At 36.6% G+C, this 13,950-nt stretch overlaps 2 protein-coding genes across 16 annotated transcripts in view; one reads left to right on the top strand and one right to left on the bottom strand.

Annotated features, from left to right (window-relative positions):
- Nucleotides 1-99: 99 nt before the first annotated feature.
- Nucleotides 100-2,875, top strand: LOC128681769 (uncharacterized). Of its 2 annotated transcripts, XM_053765930.1 has the most exons (4): nucleotides 100-208; nucleotides 577-669; nucleotides 1,522-1,635; nucleotides 2,289-2,875. In XM_053765930.1, exons 1-4 carry the CDS (start codon nucleotides 160-162, stop codon nucleotides 2,429-2,431), a joined length of 399 nt encoding a protein of 132 aa, XP_053621905.1. In that variant the 5' UTR covers nucleotides 100-159; the 3' UTR covers nucleotides 2,432-2,875. The 2 variants fall into 2 exon arrangements, with proteins under 2 accessions (XP_053621905.1, XP_053621906.1); XM_053765931.1 differs by lacking the exon at nucleotides 577-669 and having other exon boundaries at nucleotides 103-208.
- A 459-nt stretch (nucleotides 2,876-3,334) lies between these two features.
- Nucleotides 3,335-13,950, bottom strand: part of Wdr62 (WD repeat domain 62) — an 84,835-nt gene continuing 74,219 nt past the window's right edge. For 12 of the 14 annotated variants that reach the window (XM_053766228.1, XM_053766227.1, XM_053766240.1 and 9 more), the window contains 7 exons: nucleotides 12,397-12,521; nucleotides 11,873-12,011; nucleotides 10,329-10,433; nucleotides 9,669-9,779; nucleotides 9,023-9,139; nucleotides 8,142-8,288; nucleotides 3,335-6,887 (listed from right to left, as the gene is read on the bottom strand). In XM_053766228.1, the coding sequence (XP_053622203.1) occupies nucleotides 6,766-6,887; nucleotides 8,142-8,288; nucleotides 9,023-9,139; nucleotides 9,669-9,779; nucleotides 10,329-10,433; nucleotides 11,873-12,011; nucleotides 12,397-12,521 (866 nt within the window). In that variant the 3' untranslated portion in view covers nucleotides 3,335-6,765. Of the gene's footprint in view, nucleotides 6,888-8,115; nucleotides 8,289-9,022; nucleotides 9,140-9,668; nucleotides 9,780-10,328; nucleotides 10,434-11,872; nucleotides 12,012-12,396; nucleotides 12,522-13,504; nucleotides 13,619-13,950 lie in introns of all 14 variants that reach the window. The other 2 variants (XM_053766239.1, XM_053766237.1) reach the window with 2 other exon arrangements.

Raw genomic sequence — 13,950 nt, 5'->3', positions numbered from 1 at the left:
ATGTCCCTGTACCTAATCTTGTGAGAATTTTAACCAACAATGTGTTTCATTGATTAAAAGGTTACTGTTCCCACCATTCAATAGTTATCCTTCGAACTACGCGGGGTTTGCTTGTCTCATTAAGTTAAAATTTGATTTTTGCATCCGCCATTTTGAAAAATGGCGAAGAAGTTTTTCCATTTGTTCTTTATTGGATTTATTCTGGAATGTAAGTATTTAAGATTATACAGAATTCTTCTTCTTCATAGTCGTATTCCTCATGGCTGAGGCTCGTGGTTATTACCTGGAATGTAACACATACAATAATTTTCTTGACACCATTAATAGAGTGATTTGTCATTGCACACACAAGTTAATAATCAACCAGTTTTCAGGTTTCTTCAGCAGGTTAATAGGATGAAAAGTACTATACATGAGTCAGATTGGTATACAAACTCATGTGGCACGAGTGGGATTCGAACCTGGGACCTTTCGTCAGAGCCAGGTGTCAGATTATATTCCAACATCCGTTAATTAGCATCACGGTATCCGTCAATATCGATGGCCTTCCTGAGCATTGTTTCATTCCACCTAAAGGGTTCCGTGGGGACTGCATCATCCTGGTGATCCCTGAAGATGTGCCAGCTGGATTTGCAGCTATATATGGCTTCTCTCCACGACTTATGATTGGTAAATGCGTATATATTATTTTCATTAAAGCTAGTACTGTCAACAGCATTTCAAGTTAGCCGATGAAACTTTATGACGCGATAATAGCGGCGAGTTTGCAATGAATTTGGGTAGGTTGATGTGTTGTTGACTGTACAAAGGTCGTCTGCACGGGTACCTCACTTTCATCTATGTCAGCCGTCAAACTGCAGTGCTTGCATTGTGTTCCAGTTTGAAGGGTGAGAGAGGCGGTGTCATTACAGGGCGCTGTGGCAAAATATCCCAGGACACAAGTTCAGCAGCGCGCATGCGCTCCTGTTGCTGCAGCGTCCATAAGCTGCGGTGACCACTTACCGTCAAACTGTACCTATATTGCGTGTCTTTGATATAAATAATGTCTTATTTTATTCCTAACTAGCTGTTGCCCGCGGCTTCGCCCGCGTAAGTTTTCCTCGGGAACAGTTATTTTTCCAGGATGAAAGGTATCCTATGTCCTTCTCCATACTTTAAACTACATGTACGCAAAATTTCAAGAAGATTGGTTGAGGAGATAGAGCGTGAAGACAACAATCTTACTTTCGCATTTATAATATTAGTTAGAAAGTTATAGAATTAAAATTAAAAAGGGCCCCGCGTAAACATAAATAAATTTATTATTTTTATTCTTAACTAGCGGGGCCCGTTCCTGTTTCGTTCGGGTAAAAACCGAATAAATTATAACCCTAACCTTCCTCAGAAATCACTCTATCTATTGATGAAAACCGCATAAAAATCTGTGCAGTCGTTTTTGAGTTTATCGCGAACAGAAAGACACACACGGTAGAGGAATTTGTTTTATAATATGTAAGGATAAGAATACTTTCTCCCCGCCAGGCAAAGATCACCGCTTCGGCTTCGGGTTCCGGTTCGGCAACCACGCCGACTTCCAGGTCATGTACGAGCTTGGACCACAGACCATCACCAGACCTCTGCAGCCAGTCGCTTATAGTGAGTGACCTGACTTTGCCTACCATTGTATACTCACAGTGTGTTACATTGTATAACTATGCACATAGATAAAAAAATATATAGCTATGTATCGATTGTGTGAATTTTATTCAAGCCGCCTAAAGGCATCTCAGGACTACCTAACGCCATCTAGTGGCAAGTAGTCGCATACACACTAATTAAACTGTATACATTATATCGTACATATGAAATGATAAGATACGATAGAACTCGAACTGAACTCGCTCCGGACGAAAACGGACGGACCACAGTCAATAATTAGCAATTAAAAAAAATCTAAAGCAATTTACTCTGCGACATGAAGTCAGCAACATGGAATTAGTAGGTACTCCGCACTCACCAAATCCAGGTCAGCAACGCTTGCTCATAGTCGCTCGATAGTCAACTATCGACAGCGTTCTGAACTATCGATAGTTTATATATTCACACATTTTAATCGATTATGTAGTATGAGTAATAACATGTTAATTATTAATTTAATAACTACCGCCGGTTGACTGGAAGAGATGGCCCTTCGTGGGATAAGTCCGCCATTATGTTTACTTTTTTGTTATATATGCACTTTCAACATGTGTTCATTGCATAAGAAAGGTATTACAAACAAGATTTACAGTATGTATTACCTATTACAGAGACGAGATCGGCAGCTTACCGCCAGAGCGAGGTAAAAAGGCGCCCTCTACTGCAGTTCTTAATCAACCTCGGTCTCGTGAAGCAAGTCTCGTACAACTACAACGTGGACGACGACAATGAAGTCGATAATGAGCCCAGATAATATCCACGAGGGCTACGCTTGAATGAGTATTAGTTGCTTAGTATTTTACTGTTTTTTAGATTATATATTATGACTTTTTCAGTGTGAAATATAATCATTAACGTTTGTATTTAAATATAATAAAACAAATGTTAATAAGTACATTTAGTAGTTGTCTACGCCAGTACACCACAACACTAGGCACGTCCCGCCCGCGACCCCTCGCGCGGTAGCCAATGGCTATCGTACACGACAATTTAAATTTTATTCCTGCGCGCGCACTACAAATCTAGATTTTTCTATTGTTTATTCCTGTGATTCGATTTCTGTTTTTTCATTATACCAATTTGTAAGAACAAAGAAAAATATAATTATCTAATTCTTAGCTCCAAGTATTTTATTTTAACTACCTATTAGTTCCGTAACGAACAGTAGTGTTTATTTAATGGTTGTCGCAAATAGGATTTTGAGAACATTCTACGATAAGTTATAGAATGTAGAATGTAGTTACGTAGAATGATTTGTAATAACGTATCGTAGATTCGCAGATCATAGAGTAGAATAATATTGTCATATGTTTCTTATTTTGTAAATGATGAAATTAAAATAATGTGTGCAATAAAAACAATTTAATTCTCTCATTTTCGCGTGTTCCCGATTCCATTCGGAGCTGTGACGCTCCAAAGCCCAGGAATCGCATAAAAAAGATTTGGCTATGATTGTACAAACAGCCGCTTGCTTAATGTCCATCCTCTTTAAGAATACTCTTTTGTTGCCTACCAATTCTTACGACGAGATGACATGGCGTGGTCCTATTCTAGGGCGGAAGAACCCATTCGAAAGCTATGTAATTTTTAAATCGAAAGGTTAATTTATAGCATACATCAAACTATTAATAAATCAGTAAAATAAAAACAAAAGTCGGAAGTATAAATTAATTTATTATAAATGTTCAGGTAACCTAATATAAACAAATTAAAAAAAAGATAAACAAATAATCGAATAATATCGTAAATTAATAATTAGTCTTCACAAATGGCAAAACAATTTTTGAACATTTAATAAAAATAACGTATCTACATGAGCTATTTTTACAGTTAGGTATAATTCCTATGAATAGTGCCATACACGCTCCGGCCGAAGAGGTAAATTATTTGCACGATAGCGCACGAGGCGTGTTTATTTTGTGCACGAGATTTTGTCCATTATATTTTTATTTATTACTACAGTGGACAACTTCTACGAATAACGCACGTTATTTTTCACATGCATAAGTTTTTTCACATAGTGTGTTCTATTACTACTGTTCATGTTTCATTATACTTTTTACATCGACCTTACGAACCGGTGCAAACACGCCGGGCAAACTAATGTTTATCTATTGTGTCTCCATTCTACACGATCAACGGGTTAACTCACATTTCAAAAAAACACCTCTGATTTCTTTTCAGAGAATTCCTTACGTGGAAACAGTTATAAACATCATTAGATCGTGCCAAATACAATCAAGTGAACATTTCAGATGTAATGTAAACACCAATCGTGCACTATCGTGCAAATTGAAAAGTTTCAAAATTGACGATTACGATTAGTCAAAAATAAGTCTCGTGGACATCAGAGACTATACTTATTATTATAAACATTATCATGCACGACCATTCAGTGTTATTTACATATACACACTCACACATACATCTAGAGTTTGTGACAATAAGAAGAATACTTAAAACTATAATAACAATTGCTTCCGGACGATTTCGCATAATTCCTGTTTTATTCTGTTTGTAAACTATTTTCGAATGGTGAAAAAAAAAGTTTTTGATTAGTGCACTTTCAGTTCTCGCGCGGCCCGACTGAGATACTATTGTTGCTCAATTGTGTTTATTATCTCCAAGTTCGAGGGGTTAAAATTAAAACCTATTAAAAATGTCTCAAAGAATAATAGTCAACTTGATATTTTACAGGATTTGTAGTAATGGAAAAGAAATATAATACAGAACATATTTTTCGAGTAAAAATCTAGTTTACGGACATATTGACAGAATACTTAGACACTGCAGTGAACTTTTCATACTTGCACTACAATATGGACGCACAACTTGACCAATCAAATCGTAGTTTCGTTTGATCTCACAAAAATCCATGCGTCGTTTAAAATGAAAAAAAAAATATGTTTCCTTAAATAATCAACAAACAGAGCACACACGTATATGTTATTCTATATTCAAATAATATTCATAAGTTTCATGTGACGTACATTTCATTAGGACGCAAGATCCGTTGGCAAATGCGCGAAGTACAATCACGTACATTAATATATTATAACTCTTATTCCGGAGGGACAAAGTTTAAAATTGAATGCTTGCGTATTTGTATAATTGCACGTGATTGTACCTGTTACATATGAAGTTCCTGCCACAAAAGAACGACAACAACGTGGCCGATCTATTATTAAAATAGATTTAAGTCTTTAAATAAAATGTACACAATCTTGACACTATAATTTTATTGTAATACTTGATGTTGACTGCAGCTGCGCCCGTGGTAGTAGGTTAAACATCCTCGGGTCATTGACTGTATGTATTCAATATTTCGGGTCCGGACCCGTGCTTCACCTAAGTTCTCCACCTGGATGAAGCACGGGGACTTCTAAGCTAATATTTCACTAAAATTGGCCTAGCTAGCTAGCTAAATTGTAATGTTCGTGTGGATTTTGACATTACAAATAAAATATTTTATACCTTAAAAAAAGACTTGTCAAGATTGTTTACCTTTATTAAATGCCTAAAAAAACGAACTATAGATATCTTAAGACTCATTTCGTGGACAAATTGTGCATTTTTAATCTATATTTGGGCATTGACATAGTTTAAATAGCTGTCTTTTATATACTTATTGCCTTTATGTTGGTAGTTTGTTTCCGCACTGCTCACAGTAATTCGTCAGTAATAAGACTGATTTTACATTGTCAATGTCAAGTTAATTTGAATTTCTTATGGGCTGGAAGCGAAAATTTTAAAAACTACATACACCCGTATTTTACAATTCCTTCAAAGCGTAAATATTACAAAATTATACGTCAAACATATTTTTTTTTTATAACAAGAATTTTCGATTATTGATTTTTTTTTAAATTATAAAATTAATTATTTGTGTTATAAATGACACTTTTATCAATTCAAACCAACTCTGTCCATATAAAACATAATTAATTCAAATGTCCAAATTAAAAAAAAAACGTTATACGATTGTTTTAACTAGAATATTTCAAAAAATGTGTGCTTTATCAACAACGAATTAACAATTTTTCTAAATATACATATATAAAATTGGTTAAAAAAATTGGAATGGAATTTTAAATGCAATAATATGTATGGCAGTCTAAATTTGACTATTAAAAAAAAAAACTCTGATTGTATTCGTAATTTCGTTAAAATATATAATTAATACTATATTTTCTTATATAGGCGCATGTCAAAGAAAAGTTAATAGAAAAAAAAAATGTGTTATAACAGATATTTTAGACAAAACAAAATCAACCGTTTCAAAATCACATGAGAAAAAGCATGTTTTAAAAACTATTAATTTGAACCGTATAACTAAGACTTGAGGTTCATTTTCGATTACATTTCTCTGACGTCACCTTTCCTCTTTTAATTTTATTTCTCAGAATAAAACCAGAGTATACCACAATTCCTTTCCGACAACAAAATGAATATGTTTCGTGATGATTATCATATTCATTTGTTGTGAAGACTGGATATTCAGATGTATATATTATTAAAACAGAGTCCTTTGCCGCGTCTGTCTGTTTGTTTGTTTGCGATAAACTCAAAAACTACTGCACGGATTTTCTTGCGATTTTCACCAACGGATAGTGTGATTTCCGAGGAAGATTTAAGTTAGATGTATTAATTTATGTTGTGTTTACCCGAGCGAAGCCGGGTCGAGCCGCTAGTATATTATTAAAACAAAGTCCTTTGCCGCGTCTGTCTGTTCGATGAAATTTGGCACAGAGAATGAACGAAACCTTCTGGTGTGACATAGACAATTTTTTATTATGGTTTTACCCGAGCGAAGCCGGAACAGACCTCTGGTCATCTGTATACAAAGGAATTACAGTTTGCAAATTTATGCTTTAATATACGATTATGTCAATCAACTTATAATGTGTATTTGTATATGCATCTGAATATCCGATCTATAATTTCTCACAATATTTAAAAAAAAATATACAATGACTCGTTATTATTTTGAAAATTAGATTATCGATAGTCGAGATCTAAGATAATAAAAATGTTCAACTATCGATAGTGCCTCCAGGTCCTACTGTGTAAGTCCTACCGTTAGTCCTACTAGCTGTGCTGGTCCGGTTGCGGCGGGAGACTGTGCGTCATTTTGTTCTGCATCATGTGGAGCAAGATGTCGGAGTATTGGTCGAAGAACGACAGCGCCGGGCTGGACGGATTATTAGCCTCTGTGGACAAAATTATGTCTATATATATTAAATAAATAAATATATTAGGACTAATAACACAAATTGAGCTACACCCAAAGTAAGTTCGAGACTTATGGGATACTAACTCATCTAATATATATATTATTTACATGATTCACAAATACTTTACAATCATTGTAAGACTTATGTTTATACTTAGCTAACGGCCCGCCCCGGCTTCGCTTGGTTGAAATATATAATTTACATTTTACCGTACTGAATTACATAACAATCCGTCCAGTAGATTTTGCGTGAAAGAGTAACAAACATGCCACTTGAATCCTCACAAACACTTTCACGTTTATAACATTAGTAAGATATAAACTAAACCTTTTTCAGAAATCACACATCTATTGGTGAAAACTGTACACAAATACGTCCTGTATCAGAGTTTATGGTGTTCATACAGGCTGGCGCTATAGGGGTCTTCTTTTTGTAGTATTAAAGCATGTTTAGTTAAAATTAAATTAATAGTAAACTTTAGATACTACTGCTTCACTATAAAGACGTCTCGAGTTATAAAATAAATATTTCACCATCAATAAATATGTTAGTCACAGGACATCCCGAAGAACACACAAAAAGAAAAATAAGCTAAAGGTTTTAGCTGCTCCAGTTAATGCCGCGCCGTGGCCACGTCTCTAAAGTTCCCCTCAGAGGACTTTCGTAATACATTACTCCTACTGACATCCCAAATCATTTACAAAAAAAAATTACCCAATAAAAAAACAAAACAAAATTGTCGGCAACATAAAACAAGTTATGCATCTCATAGCATTTCATTAGCCACACAAAAAGAAAAAAAATAAAAACTAACCTAAAAATTTAGACTGGTACTCTAGTTTCTGCCGAGCCGTGTACACATCTCTAAAGTTCCCCTCAGCGGACAATGAGCTTGGAGTTTCGTTGTCGTTCCTAATACATTAGCCCTAATTACACTAATGTGCCTAAATATACTTAAAAGAAGATTTCAGCCACTATTTCTGACCACGATGTAAGTCAAAAATTCTGTATTTATTCTTTTATTTTTCATTCGAAAGCGATTAGACATGATACAATAACATCCCAAACCAAGCAAAAAAAAAAGCAAAAAGCTGTCAGTAATCGATAACTAGGGTTAATCACACGTTATCTACTTCATTAAATTAATTACACAACATTTATTTCGACGAACACAAAAATAAAATAAAAAATTAAAAAAACTAACCTAAGAATCTAGTCCACTTCACCAACCTTTAGACAGATGCTCCAGTTTCTGTCGCGCCGTGTCCACATCTCTGAAGTCCCCCTCTGAGGACAATGAGCTTAGAGCTTCGTTGCCGTTCCGTGCGACTGCTGAGCGGAGCACCTTCTGGGTTTCAACTATAGCTGCTTCTAGACCTGTTGGGAAAACAGTTATAAAAAGAAGATTCTATGTGGCAATTCTGCCAGCCTTCTGGGCACGCTTCCGTGGGAGTTTTTTGTCTGCATAACTATGTAGGGCACATAGTTATGCAGTATAGAATAGATGACAAATTTGTGCTATAATAATGACAATGCTTTAAAGATATGACAAAAACAAAATCACACATCTGTTGACTCGTCCAAATGCTCCATGCTAAATGGCACATGTGACGTCACAACTAAATAATATGTTCGCAAAAGAAGCTATATTTGTTCGACAGCTGTCTTAAATATTGCGTTTATGGTGATGACTCCCCGGGCCACTCATACCTGCTTGATGACTTAATGATGACACTGGCCGTGCCCGTCCCCAAGAATAAAATGGTTGACAAATCGGATATTAATAACTACAGGCCGATTTCATTAGCCATCATCCGTGCTGGACGGGCTGTTTGAGAAACAATTAACCAAATATATCATCCATGACGCCCAGTAAAGGTTTAGGCCTGGACTTTCTACTGAGTCAGCAGTTCTTTGTCAGAACTTTATTTCGGCAGAACGGGAGAGAGGAGACATAGCCATGTTACACAGATAAAGAATATCGAGTATTATTAGCGGGCAAATAATTCTAGACACGTGAAGGTATGTTAGTAGAAAGTAATTATTTACTTACAAATCAAATATTAGAAATCTACATTGTAGGTTTATCGAGCGGTGAATTTATAACGTACCACTAATGTCGGCCGCTGCGTTTGCCTCCCGCTGCAAACTCGCGTACAACTGAACAACTTTACACGCTGTCTTGGTCAGCTGTTCAGTCAACGCTGAACATAGCTGCGATGACGTCACTGGAACAAGTTTAAAACACGTGAAAATAATATAAAATGTGACTATAATCGGTCGATGGACAAGTGGGAGGAGCCATGTTTAATTGTTCGATATAAACAAAGACCAAGAAACCTACACTACTACGACGGACGAGTGCCAAATGAGATAGAAGATTCCTATACAACTTCCCGGCCCAATTCAGCTAAACTCATACAAACTTTTTTTAAAGGTTTTTGTTACACTGCTAGCAGATACATTTATGTTATGTAAAATGTTTAAGTTAATAATTAACTGACAGAATGAGCCGGTCACGTGATCAGGGACAAAATATGTCATAGCTCTGTCTCGTTTCTTTGACAAAAAGACTTAAAAAACTTGCTAGCTATTACCCACAGGCAACAATAACATTCTCAATGAGTAAAATAACAACCAGACCTTCAAAACTTTCAGGTTTATTTTCTACGCTAACCCCGTGCTTCGCGGCCCCGAAGGCAACCGGAAACAGAAACACGTGATGATGAGAGAGAGAGAGAAGATAAAACGTCTTACTATTATCCTCTGGTGGGAGATCAGGCTTAGTCCTATGTCTGGTCGTAGCAGTGAGCCGTGCGGTGACTTCCCGCGCCTTCTGTGATAAATCCCTTTCGCTGCCGCTGCGACCTGGACAATTTTTGATACTCATCAGACAAATTGTCACTTCCGACTGTGTGTTACACCATTTTGTCACACCTTTGTCCAACAGGAAAATAGAGTAGTTCATAAATGTATGTTTAAATTATCTCTTTCTTTATAATTATTTCTAATGTGAGACTGAAGACCGGCTCGACCGTGTGAAGATTTATGTCCGTGACGAAATTGACAAACTCGAGAAGCACCGTGGAGCTGGTACGGTCCTGTGTAAACGGACTCTGCTCTGACAATCAATGGCGGTGATAGCAACATAAAAGTAGTAATTGCGGCTAAAAGGAAATGGGTCCAACTGAAATTCGAGAATGGTTTCACATTTGCTATAATATGAGCATCGATGCAATAAAAAAATTGCCCATAATTTACCTAGGCGAACTGAGTTGAGGTGAACTTAACAGGTGGACCAGGACCGACGCCCGAATATAACTTAAACTTTCGTTTTTATTTTTGCTACTGTGTTTGTTTATGAATATCATCCTCATTTATTAATTAATTCTTTCGTGCTTATGTTCTTATACATACCAATTCGCCTCTGGTCGATAGACCCAGCCCTAGGCCTTCCATTCTTCTCCCCCTGCCCCTCGGCCTCCGAACTGGACTCCTCAGCATTGGCGGTCGATAGCGACACTGTTAAATGTTAGATTAACTAAGTGCTCTGTGAGGTTAGTCTATAGACTGGTCTACTTTATTAATATGACATATTGATTGACATGTTCATAGCAAACTGGAGCATAGAAAGGGAAAGGAGATTAGTCTATTTCACCGCTTGATGATAAAATATCTGATAGCCTATATGTATGTAGGATGGCAACATTAGGAAGAGGGAGAGATAAGGTTAGAGAGAAATGGAGCTAGTGAGATGGCGTTAGGTTCAAAAATAGGAAAGACGTGTGAAACGATTTGGACACGAAATAAAGTATAAAGTGGCTCTAAGCTTTTTATTTTTGGATCCCGGTTTCTACATGTCACATATCGAACAGATAGCGTTAAAAATTGGGTTTCAAAAGGGTTGCACAGGACCTCAGTTTTTAGAGTTGTTCATAAAAAAAAGTAAGGGTGTAGTATGATATCACGTGTATTTATTTATTTCTTCAAACGCGCGATTTGTATACTGAGCAACGTGAATTGTACTGTGAAATCAACTTGGGGCAAAAATACATTTTTGTATGTATGTTTGTAACTTAACTTTCAAACCGTCGGTCTGATTTTGATTAAATTTAAAATATGCAGGATGCACGATCTGTCAATGGAATTTTTAAGTTCGTGGGGCATCAAAATAGGTTAAATCGTTTTTGAAATATTCACAATTTTGTAGAAACTCATCAAAAATTTATTGTGTTCGTGAGGTCTAAGTTCGCGGCGGACAATATATGATAGGTACATACTAAAAATACACACGAAGGTTGTGGATTAAAAACATCACGTGATTAATGGACGGCTATGGAAGTTTTTATCAAAAGCTACCATTTTAACTACTGCTAGCAGCATTTCTAACTAATATGTGATAATTACTTGCTAGGCGATGGATTAAGAGCCAGGCTCCATTGCTACTTTGCGTCGGTCGTCGCGCTCCGTTGCTTTCCATAGGTTATAACATTGATTCCATATAATTTCTGCGTCGTCCTTCGACGGACGTCAAAACAACGGAGCACGACTGAGCAATGGGACCGCGTGCTAACAATTTGCATTAACTGTACACATGGCATAATCATTTAATTACTATGCATTCATTTCATCAAAAAAATATACATCGCTTGTACATCTCATAAACATTTTCTTGACACTTGTAACAAAAACTTTCAAATACATTACTTTTGTTGTACATTTACTTTCTTTCACGAACATATGTACATAAATTTTAATGAATACAAGGAAGACACATATAACAATCATTATTCCAGCTCCACACTGTCGCGGAACTCAGACACATGCCGACGCGAATACGCGAACATTGCGTAGTGTTTTTATTTACTGCAACGAAAAACCAACAATGTATACCAAATCCGCCAAAGTTTGGCGAACTGTTCGGCGACAGTGTTGAGCCGGCGGCGTTGCAGATGACTCACCGGCGCTATAAGCGTTAGCTAGGCCCCGCCTCCTGGCAGTGTTCGCCGCAGCTTTGTTCATAGAACTGATTGTTGGCCTCATGAGACCTTGCGCTCTGGGTTGTTGGCGGGACGGCTGCGGGTCCGATTCTGAATCACTCTGGAATTAATATGTAGATTGAAGCCGTGGTGGTTCAGTGGTTAAGACAGGCCACTTGTGTTGAAAAGGTCCCAGATTCGAATCGTACACTACAATAAAATGTATATTCGTGTAGCAGTCAATGAGGCTACTATAAAACCTATATTACGCTAGAACTCCTACTCATGTTGGATATGCTGTGTCAGGTAGGCGACTCTGAGACTCATTCGTGCAGTTTTAAACTCATTAGTGTAGCTTGAAACTCATTCGTGCAGTTTAAACTCATTCGTGCAGTTTTAAACTCATTCGTACTGCTCTTAACTCATTCGTGCGGCTCTAAACTCATTCGTGCTACTCTAAACTCATTCGTGCGGCCCTAAACTCATTCGTGTAAAAAGTAAATTACCTGGTTATTTAACACCCCGACGCTAGAACTCCTAGTCATGTTAGACTTGGTGTGTCGGGTCGGCGGGCGCGCGAAGCCGCTCGGAGATTTGTTCGTGTTCGGCGGTGGCGCGGGTTTTGATGGGGCTACAATTATCGATATTTTAATTAAAATCACATTGAAGAAGAATTGTACGATTCAAGATGATCATTATTTTCCTATAGTCAAGATAAGTCCATTATAGTCAAGATGGAAATTGATCTTTTTCTGATTGGCCCGGGTCTTGTATGTTTATCTATATATGTATTTGTTATAAATTATAGTATCCTTGTGTTAGTATCCCACGACACAAGTCTCGAACTTGCTTTGGGGCTAGCACAATCTGTGTGACTTGTCCTAATATATTTATTTATTTATCCTAATGAATACAAGACTCATTTACAACGGCAGACTTATCCCATGTAGGGATCTCTTACAGTCAACCGGCGATAGGTTGAGAGGACGTGTATACAGTAGCAGGCTAGTCAGAAGTAATAACGTACAACATGAACCGAGAAGACTATAAATTTAAACAAAATAAACAAATATACTTACGAGGTTGTGGAGAAATATATACATACTAGGATAAAAGCCACTACATAATAACCATTTAACCAGATGCTTTGTTAGCTCCGTGTGATCCCGAATAACCCGAAAATAAAATGGAAAAAATACCAACTGATCAAGGTTTTAAAAAAACACCATATAAAAAGGGCAATGTTATCAAAATCATGCAATTCAATTAGAATCATAAGACTTCACCTTAAAATCATCGATATAATGTGAGTGAGTATATAGTAACTATAAAATATACTTTTGTGTAAATGTAATGATATGCTAATTGGTTTAATTCGTGCATTTAAATTGATACATTTTATGACAAGTGAATATACAGTCATCAAATAAATATATATAAAACTTCTGATAAGTGTTCCATATTACACCTTAAAAGTGATAAATTACACCATAATAAATAATGTAACGAATTCTACCATGTTAATCCGAAAACTACCATTTTTAATGAAGAAACTACCATTTTGAACCCGACCACCCAAAGTGCCCGTCACCTCGTATAAAGGTTGGCACCAACCTTGCGGCGTTCTCGGCGCCGGCGACGGCTTAACAGCTAAGTCGGATAGTGATATGGCTCGCCGCATTCCAGAGGATTCTTCTTCGGCCTCCACGGATAAATGGTTGCGATTCGCTAGAGGACGATATTTAGGTAACATGCAGAAAGCGATCTGAACTGATTTATATTTTAGAAAATTTTAAATTTGGCTCTAGAAAGTGATATTTCGTAAATTTAAAACATAATTTCGGATAGTAAAAGACGACAGTCTGCCTAAAAAGAATAGAAAACTATTTTTTAACGAACTACATTTTTTTATAGCAATACCAAATCGAATGGGGAGAATCGCCCAGTGTTGCCAGTCCAGAGGACAGAACGACCTCATCTAGTTTCCACCCTTTATAAACAGACTACTAGGTAAACATTTTGTTATTTGTTTGTATTTGTCACATTTTGTGTCCCATTTT

Source organism: Plodia interpunctella, chromosome 28, assembly GCF_027563975.2.
Source record: "Plodia interpunctella isolate USDA-ARS_2022_Savannah chromosome 28, ilPloInte3.2, whole genome shotgun sequence".
Taxonomy (NCBI): domain Eukaryota; kingdom Metazoa; phylum Arthropoda; class Insecta; order Lepidoptera; family Pyralidae; genus Plodia; species Plodia interpunctella.
The sequence above is the reverse complement of the archived record's forward strand: the minus strand, read 5'-3'. Positions and strand labels throughout refer to the sequence as shown.

Excerpts from the sequence above, each read along its gene's own strand:
- LOC128681769 (XM_053765930.1), top strand. The coding sequence starts at position 160 with ATGGCGAAGAAGTTTTTCCATTTGTTCTTTATTGGATTTATTCTGGAA. Across the intron at positions 209-576 it reads TATTGGATTTATTCTGGAAT|GGTTCCGTGGGGACTGCATC; the intron begins GTAAGTATTTAA and ends TTCCACCTAAAG. Across the intron at positions 670-1,521 it reads CTCTCCACGACTTATGATTG|GCAAAGATCACCGCTTCGGC; the intron begins GTAAATGCGTAT and ends TCTCCCCGCCAG.